General features: G+C 41.9%; 1 protein-coding gene across 1 annotated transcript in view; it reads right to left on the reverse strand.

Annotated features, from left to right (window-relative positions):
* Positions 1–20,801, reverse strand: part of ighmbp2 (immunoglobulin mu DNA binding protein 2) — a 79,239-nt gene that overhangs the window by 43,993 nt on the left and 14,445 nt on the right. The window contains exons 5-9 of the mRNA XM_073049224.1: positions 20,050–20,150; positions 10,304–10,467; positions 6,095–6,295; positions 5,723–5,870; positions 3,419–3,593 (exon numbers count right to left, since the gene is read on the reverse strand). Coding sequence (XP_072905325.1) covers positions 3,419–3,593; positions 5,723–5,870; positions 6,095–6,295; positions 10,304–10,467; positions 20,050–20,150 — 789 coding nt within the window. The remainder of the gene's footprint in view (positions 1–3,418; positions 3,594–5,722; positions 5,871–6,094; positions 6,296–10,303; positions 10,468–20,049; positions 20,151–20,801) is intronic.

A 20,801-nucleotide genomic window follows, 5' to 3' on the forward strand; every position in this document is an offset into this window, starting at 1 on the left:
TGGCTTGTCCTTCCTTAGATTCATGTTATACCCATCATCTACATGTAAACCTATTGGCTCATCCTCAGCTCTATCATCCTGGTTCCCATCCTCCTGTCACATTAGTTTAAAGCACTCACAACTGCCTGGAAGAATATTGGTCCCCCTCTGATCCAAGTGCAACCCGTCCCTTTTGTACAAGCCCCACCTGCCCCAGAAGAGGTCCTAATGATCCAGAAATCTGAATCCCTTCATCTGCAACAAGCAGGGCTTCTCAGTGGTGAACCATTTAAATGCCAATCCCCATTTCAACATTTCAGTCCATGGCCTCCATCTCAGGTGGGAACACCTCAAATTCCATCTGGGTAGCTTACAATCTGATGGCATGAACATTGATTTCTTTAACTTCCAGTAATTTTACCCTCTCCCCTTCCCCTCTTCTTTTTTCCTAACTGCCTCCCCTCATACCGCTTCTCTTCACCTATCTTTTACCTCACCCACGTGCCCTTCCCCCTTCCATTTCTCCCATGGTCTATTCTTCTCTTCTATCAGATTCCTTCTTCTTCTGCCCTTTGCATTTTCTACTTATTGCCTCACAGCTTCTCACCTCATCACTCCTACCCCATCCACCTAACTTCTCCCTCAGCGGGCTTCAGCTATCAACTTCCAGCTTGTGCTCATTCCCGCGCAACCCCACCCCCGAACTTTCTTATTCTGGCAGACCCTCATCAGTTTGGAATGGCAACAACATCCACTCCACAATCTCCATCAGCACAGGTGCACAAGGCTGTGTGCTTAGCCCCCTGCTCTACCCATTCTACAATTACGACTCTGTGGCTAAGCACAGCTCCAGTACACTTTTTCAAGTTTGTTGATGACATTACTGGTGTAGGCTGAATCAAAGGTGGTGATGAATCAGCATATAGAATGGAGATTGAAAATCTGGCTGAGTGCAACAACCTCTTAGTCAGCAAGACCAAGGAGCCGATTTTTGACTTCAGTAGGAGGAAACCAGGGGTTTATGCGCCAGTCCTCACCAGAGGATCAGAGATGGAAAGGGTCAACACCCTTAAATTCCTTGGTGTTATCATTTTGGAGAATCAGTCCTGGGCCAAGCATTTAAGTGTAATTACAAAGAAAGCATAGCAGCTCCTCTACTTCCTTAGAAGTTTGTGAAGATTCGGCGTAACATCTTAAACTTTGACAAGCTTCTATAGATGTGTAGTGGAGTGTATATTGACTAGCTGCATCACAGCCTAGTATGAAAACACAAATGCCCTTGAATGGAAATTCCTACAATAAGTAATGGAAAAGGCCCAGTCCATCACAGGTACAGCCTTCCCCACCACTGAGCACATCTACAAGGAGTGCTATTGCAGGAAAGCAGCATCCATCATCAAGGACCCCCACCATCCAGGCCATGCTCTGTTCTCACTGCTGCCATCAAGGAGGTGGTACAGGAGCCTCAGGTCCCACACCACCAGTTTCAGGAACAATTATTTACTCTCAATTATCAGGCTCTTGAACCAGTAGGGATAACTTCACTCACCCCAGCACTGAACCTATTCCACAATCTATGGACTCACTTTCAAGGTCTATACAACTGATGCTCTCAATATTTATTGTTATTTATTTATTTTTAAATCTTCTTTTTGTACTTGCATAGTTTTTTTGTTGTATTACGCATTGGTTGTTTCTATATTTTTGTTGTGCACAGCTTCTCATTGATTATATTGTGTTTCTTTGTATTCACTGTGAATGCCCGCAAGAAAATGCTGACATATATAAATAATATACATGTAAAATAAACTTAATTTGATTTACTTTGATTTTTTTACTTTGAAATTCTCTCATGCTTTATGAAACATCTTTTGAAAGTGCATAGATACTGTGACACTTTCTGCTTCTTAGGTCTCTTCATTACTACCTTTCAAGTTGGTTAACACAAATTGCTTTTAACTAGCCCACATTGGATTTCATTCAGTAACCAAAATGCTGGCAAACTAGAAGATATAAGTAAATGAATAGTGAACACAACAGATTCTGCAGATGCTGGAAATCCAGAGCAACACACACAAAATGCTGGAGGAACTCAGCAGATCAGGCAGCTTCTATGGAAAAACATAAGAAGTCAATGTTACAGGCCAAGAGCTTTCATTACGACTGGAAAGGAAGAGGTAAGATGCCAGAATAAGAAAATTGGGGAGGGGGGGGGGTGGAAGGAGTACAAGCCTGAAGGTGATATGTGAAGCTAGGTGGGTGGGGGGGGGATGGGGGGATGGAGAATGGATAAGAAGCTGAGAGGTAATAGGTGGTAAAGGGCTGGAGAAGAAGGGATCTGATATGAGAGGAGAGTGGACCATGGGAGAAAAGCAAGAGGGAGCAGCACCAGGGAGAGGTGATATGCAGGTGAGGAGAAGAGCTGAGAGGAAGGCTAGAGTGGGGAACTAAAGAAGAAGGAAGCTGGGGGGAGAGGAAAAAGTGAAATTTGGAGAAGTTGATGTAAATGCCATTGAGTTGGATGCTAGCTAGACATAATGTAAGGTTTTGCACCTCCATCCTGAAAGTGTCCTCATCATGGCAGAAGAGGAGGCCTTGGATTGTCATGTTAGAATGGGAACGCAGATTGGAGTTGAAATGGTTGGCCACCGGAAACGCCTGCTTTTCATGGATGGAGCGAAAGTGCTCAACAAAGTGGTCCCCCAGTTTACGTCAGGTCTCAGCAAAGTAGAGGAGACTGCATCAGAACCACCAGCTAAAGTAGAAGACCCCAGCAAATTTACAGGTAAAGCGTTGACTCATGTGAAAGGACTGTTTGACGTCCCCATTCCCATTGGTGCCCAGGTGTAGCACTTCTTGAACTTGCAAGGGTAAGTGCCAGGGGGGAGATTAGTATAATAAGTGTAGGCTGCTGATTAAAATACCAACTTCCGTTAACATCTGATTTCAACTACAAATGAGAAGTGGGAAGTTGTGCATTCAGTTTCTAGGCCTCTTTTAATATCCTGTGATGTTTAATTCCATGTTTTTTTTTCTGAGCCAAATACAAAATTAGGCATTTCAAGATATTTTCTACAAAGTACACTGCAGATGCTGTGGTCAAATCAACCCGTACAAACAAGATGGATGAACTCAGCAGGTCGGGCAGCATCCGTTGAAATGCTCCCACTTCAACGGATGCTGCCCGACCTGCTGAGTTCATCCAGCTTGTTTGTACGTCAAGATAATTTCTGATCTGTACTTGCCAGAACTAAATTTTCAATAGTTCTTCTTCTCTCAATCTTTTTACATACAAGCCTTTTATTTTTCCTGAAACCATACATGATTGAATGTCTGAGTCCAGAAAATACTCAGGAGTATCCTGCAAGCAGAATGTTTCTTTTGTGGGAAACTGAAGGTTAAAATGTGGAGAAAATCTCACTCCATTTGATGGACTTACTTGTTAGAAATAATGGTTGGAGGAAGTTGTTTGTGATCTCCAGCCAGGATACATTTTGGGGCCTTCATTAATGGTATCCAGCAACTCGCTTCCAATGCCTGTGCACACTCATCAATCACCACAAGATCAAAATAACCATCTGGCAAGAGTTTCAATGGACCGTCATCAGAAGCACCTGGGAACATAAAAGGAAACCAGTAAAAAGCAAACCTATACATAAACAGAGTCCAGATATTCAGTCCTTGCTTGTTGCAATTGAATTCTTGTGCAAAACTGCTAAATGGGTCTGCAGCCTTCACACAGTTCCTTCACAGCACAATGCACATAGAGTGCACAGAGATGACTAATTTTCACGGAATGCTCAAATAAGCCCTCTCCTGTGAGAATGATTCACATACACATCATTAACATTCAGTGTGAGCCACGATAAACCCTGGGTCACTTAGAAGAATTATCAATTGTTGGAGGGGCCAGAAGGAATGAATTCATTGTGTTAAAATAAAACAGCAAACAATGGAAATACTCAGCAGGACAAGATACACTTTAGAGAAGTAAACAAAATCAATGTTTCAAGTCAATGAACCTTCATCAGAATGTAAATAGCATGACTCTCTGTTCCTAGGCTGCCTAATGTACTTATCATATTAGAATAACCACATCAAATAGATTGTTGGATAAATTCTATTCCCCCTATCCTTAGCTCCTGTCTTCTGTAAGGACTCGTTGTGCTTTACCACCGTGGTCATAAATGAGGTTCCAGAAGGATGACAAAGGATGCACTGTTGAAACTATGTGTTATAATTATGTGGTCTTTGTCAGTCTTTTATCAATTATGGTATCGTCTGCACTGTTGAAACTATATGTTAACTATAACTATATGTGGGTTTGTGTAGGTCTTGTAGCTTTAGTTTTGTCTGATGGGTTTGTAGTTCCTTTCCAGGGAACGTGCTAAGACGGTAGCGTGATATCAATACGCAGCAGCCTCTCCGGACTCTAGATTGGGGATTACCAAACGTTATGTGTTTTTTCGTGATATCATTCCAGAGAATGTTGTCTCATTTTTTAACTGCATTGTATTTGTGGTTTATAAATGACAATAAACTGAATCTGAATCTGAAATAACTAATGTTGTTCCTTTATTTAAAAAGCCAGGTAACTACAGGCTAGTGAGTCTTTCGAGAGTATATGTGAAATTGTTGGCATAAATCCTAATGACTAGTTGTCTGTACAGTCGGGACTGCTCAGAGATGGTAGGCCTGGCTTTGTGCGTGGAGAGGTTATACCTCATTAACTTGATTGATGAAGGCAAGGCATTAGATATCGACATGGTAAACCAGACTAGGAGGGCTCATAGAATTCAAGGTGAGCCAACTAATTACAGCCAAAACTGCAATAAGAAGCAGAGGCCAGTGGCAAAGGGGGCTTTTACAACGGGAAGTCTGTGATCAGTGATGCATCACAAGGATTGGTGTTGGGACCTTTGTTGTTTGTGATATATATTGAAGACTTGGATGTGAATGGATGATTAGTAAGCTTGAGGAACGTGGGACATGATGAGTGAAAGGAAGCACAGGAACTGAGCCCCAGTGGATGGAAAGAGCACAGGGACTAGGGTGTGGGTGAGTGAAAAGTGCAAACATCACCTAGTGAGCCAGAGGCCGAACTATCTGAATCTACTGCATTCCAAATGGCCAAATGCTGGATTATTGGGAGTTTTTCTGTCTATAAGCTTCCAAAATCCAATTAATATGAACTATTTGGGAAGAAGGCAGGGGAGTGGGGATGTCTGGAAGAATTGGATCAGCCCACGATTGAACGGCGGAGCAGACTCGATGGGCCAGAGTCTATTACAGGTGCTTGCAGAATTATATACATTAAAATATAAATAAAACTACTGACACAAGTTTTCAGGACCTGCCTGTTGCAACTTTGGGAACTACAATTCCGTTAATTAAAGAGATTGATTAGCTGCATAAAACAACACTAAGAAATTGCTATAATTCAGATCTGTCTTATTTAAAAGGGGGAAAATACTTCAATTTAGAAACCCAAGTTTAGGGTCCCTAGTTTCTTCTGCATGTATTTATCTAAAATTGCAATAAGATAATGAAAATGCAAGGCAATTCTGGAAGGAAAATTTAGATGAAGGCAATGAAGCTTTTGAAATCCGTATACTGCATTACTAAGACAGGTAATGTTAACCCAGTTTGTAATAGTAGAAAACAGCAAGTTATTTAAGGAAATGTAGTTCTTTGCTGCCTTTAATAAACCCACACTCACTCTTTGTGCCTTATACAAATCTACCTGTATTAGTTGCCAAGACAACGCTGGCTTTTTTTAGAATCTGTACAGTAGCCGCCTCTTCCCTTGCTCTCAGCTCCTTTCTCAAAGTCTTGATCTCACCACGAAAGTGGACTTTCTGGCCTCTGTCTTGTGCCTTCTTCATTTTTACCTTTTAAGTTAAAATTTGATAATTATTCTCTCCACACTCACATAGACAATTTACTATATTAACAAAATAAATTTGTAAAGTCATGTTTTTAAATGAGCAAAGATTTTAACTTTACAATGTAACTACTATGATAATGCTTCAGCTTTCCTGAAAATGATGCAAATATGCCCTTCTTGTACAATAAAGATTTGAAACAAACTTACACAATCTGTGCAGATACTTACAAATGCCTGATCGATTTCTTTTCTAATATCCATTACTATTTGGGTGTTATCACTGTGTGCTAATACAGCATCCAGAGAGTGGCGATGTATGGACTCGAGCAATCGTGCGGGGTGACCTAATCGCAAAACCTTTGCTTTAATTTGTACCAGACGTTCAACAAGGTTGTCAACAGCAACATTGGAAGGAGCACAGCAAAGTACCTTGGGAAATTTAAACAAAATCTAAGAGAATATAACAACCAAGTAGCAAACAAGACTGATGAAATGAGGAGCAATGTTATCAGGAACAACAACATTTTTTTTTCAGATAAACAAACGATATGTTTCTTGCCATAGGCATACCAAAACTCAGAAGCCAATAACCTCTATTCCCAGACCATAATACAAGTTGCCCTATTGCATTTAATTTCAACAATGCTGTTCAAGAAAAGATACTTAAAAATTTTTACCTCCCTTGTCCTCAGCTAATGTGTGGGATTTTTTCCATTAAATAGAAAGCTGGATAAATAAACCAAGCTCCTAGTCTCATTGGCTCTTGTTTTGTTTCTCTATTTCATTTGCAAATAACTGTAATTGTGAAAGCAAATAGAACAGACAGATATCCAGCTCCATTAGGTTTTCCCTTCCTATAATATGCTTTACATAAGTAGAATGGTGAATACGACATGCAGAGTTAATCACATTGGCTCTCTTTTGTATATTCGTTCAAGAAAGCAAATAAACACAACACCCACTGCTAAACCCATTACATCTTGTTTAAAAAGCAGAAAACAAGATGCATTTATCTGCTCTATTAATGACTGTTTACTTTCCAAAATAACCTTGACCAAACTGAGAGATGGACAAAGGAAAAACATAACTTCAAACCTGTTGCATTTCAAATTCAGAATCAGTTCTGTATAGAATTTGAACACAATGAGATAAATTTCAGAAACCTTTTAAAAATCAGTAAAATTGTTTACACAATGATCCAACTCTGTATGCTATTTTTCAAATGCCGTTGGAAGTTACTCTGCCAAAGTGCCCTTATATTTTCATCTGATCATAGCCCTCTGTGCTGGTGAACGTTGACAAATCAAATACTACTACTAAATAAATTAAAATTGCAATTAATTTTGCAAAAATGGTAAAACATTTAGTTAGTGAATGGATTTTCCTTAAAGATCAATGCAGAAGCCTATCAGTATTACTTAGAAAATTTAATGACTTTTGGCACATACAAATTCAGTTACATACACAAATCCAAAGATTGTAGCCTGAGGTACTTTGCACTGCCACAGGTTACTTTGTGACAGCATTCACCAGTAGATCAAGCACTGAAATCAATAGTGCAAAGTTGCTTCATTTATCCACCACACAAGCACAAAGTGTGGCTAATACAATCAGGTGGACTTTTAACAGGATACAAAACTTTATATTTTACAAGATCTCCATTTGTTCTGAATTTAATAACCAGGAAGACATTTCAAAAACTAAACTGAAATTGAACTGAAGTGACGACTGGTGTGCCACAGGGATTGGTGCTGGGTCCATTGTTGTTACCAGTGATCTGGACGATAAAGTGGAAAATTGGATCAGAAAATTTGTGAATAGCACCAAGATTGGGGGTGTAGTAGAACAAGAGGAAACCTATCAGAGCTTGCAGAGAGATCTGGACCAGCTGGAAAAATGGCAGATGGAGTGCAATGCAAACAAATGTGAGATGTTGCACTTTGGGAGGAAAAACCAGGGTAGGACTTACACAGTGAACTGAGGAGTGCAATAGAATAAAGGGATCTGGGAGTATAGATCCATAATTTCTTGAAAGTGGCATCAAACCAAAGGAGTTGAATGACTTCAGACCTGTTGCCTTGACGTCGCACGTTAAGAAGACCATGGAGCGGCTGATAATACAGAATCTGAGGCCACAAACCAGGCACGCCCAGGATCCTCTTCAGTTTGCGTATAAGGAGAAGGTGGGAGTGGAGGATGCTATCACGTATTTGCTGCACAAATCACTCTCTCACCTAGAGGGGGTCAGTTGTGCTGTGAGGATTACATTCCTTGACTTCTCTAGTGCCTTTAACGCCATCCAGCCCAAGATCTTAAGGCACAAACTAACGGAGATGGGAGTAGACTCTCACATGGTGGATTGGATAGTGGACTACTTGACAGATAGACCTCAGTATGTGCGGTTGGGAGACTGTAGGTCTGACACGGTGGTCAGCAGCACAGGGGCGCCGCAGGGAACCGTACTCTCTCCGGTCCTGTTCACCCTGTACACATCAGACTTCCAATACAACTCAGAGTCCTGCCATGTGCAGAAGTTCGCTGATGACACGGCCATAGTGGGGTGTGTCAGGAATGGACAGGAGGAGGAGTATAGGAAACTGATACAGGACTTTGTGATATGGTGCAACTCAAACTACCTGCGTCTCAATATCACCAAGACCAAGGAGATGGTGGTGGACTTTAGGAGATCTAGGCCTCATATGGAGCCAGTGATCATTAATGGAGAATGTGTGGAGCAGGTTAAGACCTACAAGTATCTGGGAGTACAGTTAGACGAGAAGCTAGACTGGACTGCCAACACAGATGCCTTGTGCAGGAAGGCACAGAGTCGACTGTACTTCCTAAGAAGGTTGGCGTCATTCAATGTCTGTAGTGAGATGCTGAAGATGTTCTATAGGTCAGTTGTGGAGAGCGCCCTCTTCTTTGTGGTGGCGTGTTGGGGAGGAAGTATTAAGAAGAGGGACACCTCACGTCTTAATAAGCTGGTAAGGAAGGCGGGCTTTGTCGTGGGCAAAGTACTGGAGGGTTTAACATCGGTAGCTGAGCGAAGGGCGCTGAGTAGGCTACGGTCAATTATGGATAACTCTGAACATCCTCTACATAGCACCATCCAGAGACAGAGAAGCAGTTTCAGCGACAGGTTACTATCGATGCAATGCTCCTCAGACAGGATGAAGAGGTCAATACTCCCCAATGCCATTAGGCTTTACAATTCTACCGCCAGGACTTAAGAACTTTTTAAAAGCTATTATTAATGCTTTTTGAGATAGTGATTTAGATGCATATCATATTTTTTTACTGAGTTAAGTATTGTATGTAATTAGTTTTGCTACAACAAGTGTATGGGACATTGGGAAAAAGTTGAATTTCCCCATGGGGATGAATAAAGTATCTATCTATCTATCTATCTATCTATCACAGCTAAATAGGGTCATAAACAGAACTTCTGGCACACTGACAAATTTAGAGTCTTGTGTGCAGCTCTTGTTAAGAAAGACATTAATAAGATTGAAAAAGTACAGACAAAATTTACAAGAATGTTGCGGGGACTTGAGGATCTGAGTCATAATGAAAGGTTGAATCGGTTAGGACTTCATTCCCTGCGGTGCAGGAGAACGAGGAGAGATCTGTTCGAGGTAGACAAAATTATGAGGGTTATAGATACAGCAAAATGCAAACCTGCTTTTTCCACTGAGGATTTGTGAGACTAGAATTAGATGTCATAGATTAGGAGTGAAAGGTGAAATATTTAAGGGGAACCTGAGAGGGAACTTCACTCAGAGTGTTATGCGACTGTGGAACTAGCACCAGCAGAACCAGAGGATTTGTGTTCGATTGCAACATTTAAAAGAACTTTGGATAAGTACATGGATGAGATCAGTATGGAGGGCTATGGTGTAAGGTTGATGAAACTATGCTGAATAACAGTTTAGCTTACACTAGATGCTTCAAAGGACCTGATTCTGTGCTGTAGCACTCTATGACTCTTATGAATTTTTTTTTCATTTTCCTCTCCTGCACATAATCCCATCATTTATCTCAAACTTTGCTTCATTTAGTCTAATTTACATCTAATTTATACTTCATGCTTTATACTTGGTCATTCGCTCAATATGGTTAGTAAGAAACTTGAAATGCGATTGGCTGATTTTTAAAAAACTATTTCTTTATAGCCATCAGGAGTTCTTTGCAGAGGAACCTGCATTCAATCAGACAGTTATTCTGGGTAGCTGCTAGTGCAGAGGGCTCCCTTCCTTCACCAATGAAACCAGAAATGGCACCTTAGCTTCACATATACATTTTGGAACCATCCAAATTCATCTGATTACATTTTCCAAGTTCCTGATAATTAAAAGAACTCCTGTGATGGATGGCTCATAAATGTATTCCACTCTTGTGAATTATTCACATACAACAATTCAAATAAAATATTAGCACCTTTAGACCTTGTTTTACGGCTTGCAGAATTATTTCTACAACTGTAGTCGTCTTCCCAGTACCAGGAGGGCCATGGATAATTGCCACTTCCTTCTGTGCCAGGGCAAAATTTACAGCTTCTTTCTGAGAGTCATCCAGACAGGGATTGTACAGCTCCTGACTTTCTGAAGAAAAGCATCAAGCCACACTTCATATCAGAAGAAAATAATTCATTCACATAATCCAGTATAAAACAAAGGATAAATATAACTGAAACAATTGCACAATTTTGAATGGTTTTCATTCTACAAGTAACATAAAATATGATAATAAAGGGAATTCTTTGTTTCAGTTCACTTTGCTAAGTTCAATGCTCAAAAGGAGAATATACATATTACTTTACAACAGACAATATTTACAACATCAAACTTTAAGTGTATAGAAACAGTCAGCAAAGTAAATATATTCTTTAAAAGAAAAGACAATAAAAAAAACAAAAAATGCCACCACTAGAAACTTGACACGGAAACAATGAATACTGAAAACATTTAGCAGATCAGATTTAATACCATCATCCCCTCAAATCTAATCAAAAAATTCCAAGAACTGGGCCTCAATACCTCCTTGTACAATTGGATCCTGGATTTCCTCACTTGCAGATTCCAGTCAGTTCGGATTAGCAAAAACATATCCTCCATACGTCCACCAGTATGCTCTACTTACTTTACACCTATGACTATGTGGCTAAGGACAGCTCCAAAACCCATATTCAAGTTTGCCGAGGACACCACTTTTGAGGGCCATTTCAAAAGAGGTGATGGATCAGCACAGAGAAGGGAGATTGAAAATTTGGCTGAGTGGCATAACAATAACCTCTCACTCACTGTCAGTAAGACCAAAGAACTGATTATAGACTTCAGGAGAGGGAAATCAGAGGTCCATGAGCCAGTCATCACTGGTGGATCAGAGGTGGAAAAAGTCAGTAACTTTAAATCCCTGGATGTTACTATTTCAGAGGACCTGTCCTGGACCCAACATGTAAATGTAATTGCAAAGAAAGCATGACAGCTTCTCTATTTCCTTGGGATTCTGTGAAAATTTGGCATGATATCAAAAACTTAGACAAACTTCTATAGATGTGTAGTGGAGAGTGTACTGACTGGCTGCAACACGGCCTGGTATGGGAACACAAATGTCTTTGAGCGGAAAATCCTTCAAAAGGTAATGGATTCGGCCCAGTACGTCATGGGTAAAACCCTCCCAACCATTGAGCACATCTACATGAAACACTGTCATCAGAAAGAAGCATCCATGATTAAACATCCACGCCACCCAGGCCTTGCTCTTTTCTCACTGCTGCCACAATGTAGAAGATAGCATGGGGTGTCACTGTAGCAAAGCAATTAGTGCAATGCTATTACAGCTTGGGGCATCAGAGTACAATCCCGGTGTCCTCTGTAAGAAGTCCGTATGGCTTCCCCATTGAACACAGGTGGTGCTCGGGTTTCCTCCCATAATCATAAGTCTTACCGGTTAGTAGGTTAATTGGTCATTGTAAATTATCCAATGAGGTGGAGGATAAATGCGTGGCTGAAGGATTGGAGCGGGGGCAGGGATTCTGATTTCTGGGTAATTGGGACCTCTTTTAGGGCAGGTGTGACCTGTACAAAAAGGACGGGATGCACTTGAATCCCGGGGGATCAATACCCTGGTGGGGAGATTTGCTGAGAATATTGGGGAGAGTTTAAACTAGAAACTAGTTTGGCATGGGAACCAAACTGAAGAGACTGGGGAAGAGGCTGTTGGCTCACAAATACAGAAAGCTTGGAGACAGTGTGTGAGGGAGGATAGGCAGGTGACCAAGAAGGGACACACTCAGACCGACGATTTCAGTTGCACCTATTTTAACGCAAGGAGTATTGTGAACAAAGTAGATGAGCTTAGAGCATGGATTAGTACTTGGAGCTATGATGTGGTGGCTATTACAGAGACTTGGACAGCTCAGAAACAGGAACGGTTACTTCAACTACTGTGTTTTAGATGTTTCAGAAAGGACAGGGAGGGAGGGAAAAGAGGTGGAGGCGTGACACTGCTGATTAGAGACAGTGTCGTGACTGCAGAAAAGGTGGACGTCATGGAGGGATTGTCTACAGAGTCTCTGTGGGTGGTGGTTAGGAATAGGAAGGGGTCAATAACCTTACTGGGTATTTTTTTATAGGCCGCCCAATAGTAACAGGGATATCAAGGAGAAGATAGGGAAACAGATCCTGGAAAGGTGTAATAACAACAGAGTTGTTGTGATGGGAGATTTTAATTTCCCAAATATCGACTGGCATCTCCCTAGAGTAAGGGGTTTAGATGGGGTGGAGTTTGTTAGATGTGGTCAGGAAGGTTTCTTGACACAATATGTAGATAAGCCTACAAGAAGAGAGACTGTACTTGATTTGGTATTGGGAAATGAACCTGGTCAGGTGTCAGATCTCTCAGTGGGAAAGCATTTTGGAGATAGTGATCACAATTCTATCTCCTTTACCATAGCATTGGAGAGGGATAGGAACAGACAAGTTAGGAAAGCATTTAATTGGAGTAAGGGGAATGATGAGGCTATCAGGCAGGAAATTGGAAGCTTAAATTGGGGACATTCTCAGGGAAAGGTATGGAAGAAACGTGGCGAATGTTCAGGAGATGTTTGTGTGGAGTTCTGCATAGGTACGTTCCAATGAGACAGGTAAGTTATGGTAGGGTACAGGAAACATGGTGTACAAAGGCTGTAATAAATCTAGTCAAGAAGAAAAGAAAAGTTTACAAAAGGTTCAGAGCTAGGTAATGTTAGACATCTAGAAGATTATAAGGCTGACAGGAAGGAGCTTAAAAAAGAAATTAGGAGAGCCAGAAGGGGCCATGAGAAGGCCTTGGCAGGCAGAATTAAGGAAAACCTCAAGGCATTCTACAAGTATGTGAAGAGCAAGAGGATAAAACGTGAAAGAATAGGACCTATCAAGTGTGACAGTGGGAAAGTGTGTATGGAACCAGAGGAAATAGCAGAGGTACTTAATGAATACTTTACTTCAGAATTCACTATGGAAAAGGATCTTGGTGATTGTAGTGATGACTTGCAGCGGACTGAAAAGCTTGAGCATGTAGATGTTAAGAAAAAGGATGTGGTGGAGGTTTTGGAAAGCATCAAGTTGGGTAAGTCACCGGGACTGTATGAGATGTACCCCAAGCTACTGTGGGAGGCGAGGGAGGAGATTGCTGAGCCTCTGGCGATGATCTTTGCATCATCAATGGGGACGGGAGAGGTTCCAGAGGATTGGAGTGTTGCGGATGTTGTTCCTTTATTCAAGAAAGGGAGAAGAGATAGCCCAGGAAATTATAGACCAGTGAGTCTTACTTCAGTGGTTGGTAAGTTGATGGAGAAGATCCTGAGAGGCAGGATTTATGAAGTTTTGGAGAGATATAATATGATTAGGAATAGTCAGCATGGCTTTGTCAAGGGCAGGTTGTGCCTTACGAATCTGAATGAATTTTTTGAGGATTTGACTAAACATAATGAAGGAAGAAAGAGCAGTAGATGTAGTGCATATGGATTTCAGCAAAGCATTTGATAAGGTACCCCATGCAAGGCTTATTGAGAAAGTAAGGAGATAAGATCCAAGGGGACATTGCTTTGTGGATCCAGAACTGGCTTGCCCACAGAAGACAAAGAGTGGATGTAGACGGGTCATATTCTGCATGGGGGTCGGTGACCAGTGGTGTGCCTCAGGGATCTGTTCTGGGACCCTTACTCTTCGTGATTTTTATAAAAGTGGAGGGATGGGTTACTAAGTTTGCTGATGACACACAGGTTGGAGGTGTTGTGAATAGTGTGGACAGCTGTCAGAGGTTACGGGGGACATTGATAGGACGCAAAACTGGGCTGAGAAGTGGCAGATGGAGTTCAACCCAGATAAGTGTGAATTGGTTCATTTGGGTAGGTCAAATATGATGGCAGAATATAGTATTAATGGTAAGACTCTTGGCAGTGTGGAGGATCAGAGGGATCTTGGGGTCCGAGTCCATAGGACGCTCAAAGCAGCTGCACAGGTTGACTCTGTGGTTAAGAAGGCATACGGTGTATTGGCCTTCATCAATCGTGGAATTGAATTTAGGAGCCGAGTGTTAATGTCGCAGCTATATAGGACCCTGGTCAGACCCCACATGGAGTACTGTGCTCAGTTCTGGTCGCCTCACAACGGGAAGGATGTGGAAACCATAGAAAGGGTGCAGGGGAGATTTACAAGGATGTTGCCAGAATCGGGGAGCATGCCTTATGAGAATAGGTTGAGTGAACTTGGCCTTTTCTCCTTGGAGCGACGAAGGATGAGAGATGACCTAATAGAGGTGTATAAGATGATGAGAGGCATTGATTGTGTGAATAGTCAGAGGCTTTTTCCCAGGGCTGAAAAGGTTGCCACAAGACGACACAGGTTTAAGGTGCTTGGGAGTAAGTACAGAGGAGATGTAAGGGGTAGGGTTTTTATGCAGAGAGTGGTGAGTGCGTGGAATGGGCTGCCGGCAACAGTGGTGGAGGCAGATACAATAGGGTCTTTTAAGAGACTTTTGGATAGGTACATGGAGCTTGGAAAAATAGAGGGCTATGGATAAGCCTAGTAATTTCTAAGGTAGGGACATGTTCAGCACAGCTTTGTGGGCCAAAGGGCCTGTATTGTGCTGTAGGTTTCCTATGTTTCTGTCAAATGCCTTGCTGAGATCCCTCGCCTCCTACTGTAGCCTGGGGTACATCTCCTCCAGTCCCAGTGACTTATCCAACTTGATGCTTTCCAAAAGCTCCACCACATCCTCTTTCTTAATATCTACATGCTCAAGCTTTTCAGTCTGCTGTAAGTCATCCCTACAATCAACATGATCCTTCTCCGTAGTGAATACTGAAGCAAAGTACTCATTAAGTACCTCTGCCATCTCCTCCGGTTCCATACACACTTTTCCAACGTCACACTTGATTGGTCCTATTCTCTCTCGTCTCATCCTCTTGCTCTTCACATACCTGTAGAATGCCTTGGGGTTCTCCTTAATCCTGTCCGCCAAGTGCTTCTCAAGGCCCTTTTGGCTCTCATAATTTCCTTAAGCTTCTTCCTGCTAGCCTTATAATCTTCTAGATCGCTATCATTACCTAACTTTTTGAACCACTGGTAAGCTTTGCTTTTCTTCTTGACTAGATTTACAACAGCCTTTGTACACCACGGTTCCTATACCCTACCAACCTTTCCGTCTCCTTGGAGTTCTATGCAGAACTCCACGCAAATATCCCCGCAACATTTGCCACATTTCTGCCGTACATTTCCCAGAGAACATCTGTTCCCAATTTATGCTTCTAAGTTCTTGCCTGATATCCTCATATTTTTCCCTAATCCAATTAAATGCTTTCCTAACTTGTCTGTTCCTATCCCTCTCCAATGCTATGGTAAAGGAGATAGAATTGTGATCACTATCTCCAAAATGCTTTCCCACTGAGAGATCTGACACTTGACCAGGTTCATTTCCAAATACCAGATCAAGTACAGCCTCTCCTCTTGTAGGCTTATCTACATATTGTGTCAAGAAACCTTCCTGAATGCACCTAACAAACACCACCTCATCTAAACCCCTTGCTCGAGGGAGATGCCAATCAATATTTGGGAAATTAAAATCTCCCATCACAACAACCCTGTTATTATTACAGCTTTCCAGAATCTGTCTCCCTATCTGCTCCTCGATGTCCCTGTTACTATTGGGTGGTCTATAAAAAACACCTAGTAGAGTTATTGACCCCTTCCTGTTCCTAACTTCTACCCAGAGACTCAGTGGACAATGCCTCCATGACTTCCTCCTTTTCTGCAGCCATGACACTATCTCTGATCAACAGTACCACACCCCCACCTCTTTTGGCTCCCTCCCGGTCCTTTCTGAAACATCTAAAGCCTGGCACTTGAAGTAGCCATTCCTGCCCCTGAGCATGGCCTCTGTAATGGCCACAACATCATAATTCCAATTTCTGATCCATGCTCTAAGCTCATCCACTTTGTTCATATCACTCCTTGCATTAAAATACACACATCTCAAACCATCGGTCTGAGCGCATCCCTTCTCTATCACCTGCCTACCCTCCTTCTCGCATGGTCTACAAGCTTTCTCTATTTGTAAGCTAACCGCCTCTTCCTCCGTCGCTGCAGTTCAGTTCCCACCCCACCCCCACAGCCATTCTAGTTCAAACTCTCCTCAATAACCTTAGCAAACCTCCCCACCAGGATATTGGTCACCACGGGATTCAAGTGCAACCCGTCCTTTTTGTACAGGTCATGCCTGCCCCAAAAGAGGTCCCAATGATCCAGAAATCTGAATCCCTGCCCCCTGCTCCAATCCCTCAGCTACACATTTATCCTCCACCTCATCCTATTCCTATACTCACTGTCTCGTGGCACAGGCAGTAATTCGAGAGAACTACCTTTGCACTCCTGCTTCTCAACTTCCTTCCTAACTCCCTGTAATCTGTTTTCAGGACCTCCTCCCTTTTCCTACCTATGCCGTGGTTAGCAATATGTACCACGACCTCTGGCTGTTCTCCTTCCCACTTCAGGATATCATGGACACAATCAGAAACATCCCGGACCCTGGCACCTGGGAGACAAACAACCATCCGAATTTCTTTCCAGCAAATGTTTCTATGAGATTCCACAACCCCCCCCCCGCCGATTCTCCTGAACTCCAGGGAATACAGCCCAAGAGTTCCTCAAACAGTAACCTTTTCATTCCTGGAAACATTCTCATGAATCTTCTCTGAACCCTCTCGAATGTCAGTATATCCTTTCTAAAATAAGGAGCCCAAAACTGCACACGATACTCCAAGTGTGGTCTCACAAGTGCCTAATACAGCCTCAACATAACATCATATCCCTGCTCTTATATTCTATACCTCTAGAAGTAAGTACCAAAATTGCATTCACCTTCTTCACCACCAACTCAACCTGGAGGTTAACCTTAGGGGTATCCTGCACAAGGACTCCCAAGTCCCTTTTTATCTCTGCATTAGTCTGCTCATTTATTTCTTCCACCAAAGTGCATGACCATACACTTTCCTACATTGTATTTCATTTGCCACTTCTTTGTCCTGTTATGTACCCCAGTATCAATTCTTGGAACAGTACGTGAAGTACTGGAAATCTGTAACTTTGTTTCTTGTAGTGTTACACGATGACCTATCCCAACAGTATAAAAGCAGCCGCGCAGATTGCTCCGGAGACACATTTTGAGAGACCCACTTTGGTGGAGAGTCGTTGTGTTAGACAGCAGAGTCATTAGTGAGAGTGAAGAGAGCAAGCTTTGATCAAACCCAAAAGGGAGTGGGTAGTCAATAACGCTGTGCATTTCGGAGGTGACTGACACTTCGTAATCCAAACGTGGATTTTTGGTACCCACTTTGGTAAACCCCTGCAAAGTCTCGGGTGTGTGGTGACCAGTCCTGGAAAAGGGACTTCTCCTGTCAGTTACGTGGTGCAATTCTCATTTTTTGTGGACTCTTTAAAACAGACCGCATCGTGAACTCGCTTCCACTGTAAAGGTACAATGGCTGCTTTGTGAGATCAGTGTTCCAGAGGTACTGTGTGTCTGCCGAATCGCCTTCAGAAAGGTACTGTGGCCATTTTGGCGTATCTCTGCGGGACCCACTTCTTTGCTGTATTTTGAATCTCCGTCTTCAAGATCGTCACTTCGCTACACTTCGAAACTAAAAGTCTTTCCTATCAATCTCCCCCGTGAATCCTTGAAACTTTCTGAGACTGTGCTCCAGTAAGACTCTGTTAAGAATTGTTCCCAAGTTTAACTGTTTGGAAGCTATAGACGCATAGCGCTGTTAGCTTCGTTTTAAGTTAGTCGCTTGTTTAATTTTCCATGTTTCTGCTTGAGTGTTAATAAATTCTGTTGTTTTGCAATAATTCCCTGACTCCGTTCCACATCTATTACTGCTGGTTCCATGTAACAGCCCATTCCCCTAAACTATTTAAGTCTCTCTGCAGGCTCTCTGTTTCCTCAACACTACCCGCTTTTCCACATATCTTTGTATCATCGGTGAATTTAGCCACAAATCCATTAATCCCATTGTCCAAATCATTGATATACATTGTAAAAAGCAGCGGTCCCAACACCGACCCCTGTGGAACTCCACTGGTAACTGGCAGCCAGCCAGAATAGGTTCCGTTTATTCCCACTCTGTTTTCTGCCAATCAGCCAATGCTCCACCCATGCTAGTAACTTCCCTGTAATTCCATGGGCTCTTATCTAAGCTAAGCAGCCTCATGTGCAGTGCCTTGTCAAAGGCCTTCTGAAAATCCAAGTACACCACATCTACTGCATCTCCTTTTGTCGACCCTTCTGAAATTTCATCAAAAAATTGCAGGAGATTTTTCAGGCAAGATTCTCCTTTCAGGAAACCATGCTGGCTTTGGCCTATCTTGCCATATGCCTCCAGGTACTCTGTAATCTTATCTCTAACAATCGATTGCAACAACTTCCCAACCACTGATGTCAGGCTAATAGGTCTATAGTTCTCTTTCTGCTGCCTCACATCCTTCTTAAATAGCAGAATAACATTTGCAATATTCCAGTCATCCGGTACAAAGTCAGAATCTATCGATTCTTGAAAGATCATTGCTAATATCTCCACAACCTCTCCAGCTATTTCCTTCAGAACCCAAGGGTGCATTCCATCAGGTCCAGGAGATTTATCTACCCTCAGACCATTAAGCTTCCTGAGCACCTTCTCAGTCGTAATTTTCGCTGCACATACTTCACTTCCCTAACACTCTTGAATGTTTGGTATAATGCAGATGTCTTCCACTGTGAAGACTGATGTAAAATACGCATTCAGTTCCTCTGCCATCTCTGCATCTCCCATTACAGTATTTCCAGCATCATTTTCTATTGGTCCTATATATACCCTCAGCTCTCTTTTACCCTTTATATACATAAAAAAGCTTTTAGTATCTTCTTTGATATTAGTTGCCAGTTTCCTTTCATAATTTACCTTTTCTTTCCTAATGACCTTCTTAGTTTCCTTCTGCAAGTTTTTAAAAGCTTCCCAATCCTCTATCTTCCCACTAGCTTTGGCTTCCTTGTATGCCCTCTCTTTTGCTTTTACTTTGGCTCTGACATCACTTGTGAGCCACAGTAGTGTCCTTCTTCCATTCAAAATTTTTTTATTTGGAATATATTTGTCTTGCTTTCAAGAAAGGGCCTATTCCGCACTGTATCTCTAAACAAAATAAAAAAATTTCTTTCAGATTTTATGAGAATTATCTATTTGTCAGTCATCCATTTGTGATTTTGGCTCAGTTTTTTACTCACCATTGGTACAATCAGGCCACTGGGCACCACCTCCCACTATGAGCCTTGCCATCAGAATCACAAAACAAAGCCAATGTAGTGTCGTTTTTTTATTTGCTGTATTAACTCATTTAGTCTTACCCTATCAGGGATGTTTCTTTGGTTCTCCCTCCCAACCTCCTCTGCATCTGGAAACTACCATCTTTTCTCCTTCCTAGTTCTGATGCAGAGTTTCAAATCGGAAATGTTAACCGCTTCTCTTTTTGCACGAGTATTGCCTGATTTACTTCATGATCCTTTGCTTTGACATCTTTTATAAACTCAATGCACTTGTAGTAAAATTATGTAGTGCTCCACCTTCCAAGACTTTAAAAGCAATGAAGAAATTATGTTTAAGAAATTGATCTTACTTTGAATTTCTGATGGAGAACTTGGCTCGGAAGCACCAAACAGGACATCAATGAGGTTGGAAGCAGGTCCAGCATGATATTGACTTAAGGCGTTTAAAGCACTAAAATTAAACAATAATTTTTAACAAATGCAATAAAGCTCTAACAGAACAAGAATTTTCTACACGTTACTCTAAAACATCAAAGAAATTAATTAAAATCAATTGCCTAAAATGATTTTATGTTTCAAGAGAAAAAATACACACTTTATGTTAACATTGGTCCTTTAGACCAGAAACAGAGTAGCTATCTATATTCTTTCGTAGGGCTGAAATAAGCATGAGAGGTCTTTCATTAGTGACACAGTACAAAGTTTAAAAAAAGGTTTGGAGCCTCCAGTTTTTGTCAAGCTGAAATCAGCACAGAACCAACTAAAAGAAATGAGGTGTAAGTGAGGCGGCCACTTTTGGAGTGGGGCGGGGTTGGAATGGTCCAGCTTTGGCTCAACAGGCTTGGACAAGAACAGGTGGAGGTTCTAAGTAAGCAAGTTTCTATTAAGTTTTTTTATCCTGTTAGTACAGAGCTAGTGTGCTGAGAATGGATCCAGAGGTAGTGATATTTTCCTTGTTTGAGATGTGGGAAATTTGGGTGACCTCCAGTCTCCCTGATAACTACTTCTGCACAAAACATCAAGCCGCAGCTCCTTACAGACAGTGTTCAGGAACTGGAGCTGCAGCTGGATGACCTTCAGCTCATATGGGAAAATGAGGAGG

The sequence above is a fragment of the Hemitrygon akajei genome, chromosome 6 (assembly GCF_048418815.1).
Source record: "Hemitrygon akajei chromosome 6, sHemAka1.3, whole genome shotgun sequence".
Classification (NCBI taxonomy): domain Eukaryota; kingdom Metazoa; phylum Chordata; class Chondrichthyes; order Myliobatiformes; family Dasyatidae; genus Hemitrygon; species Hemitrygon akajei.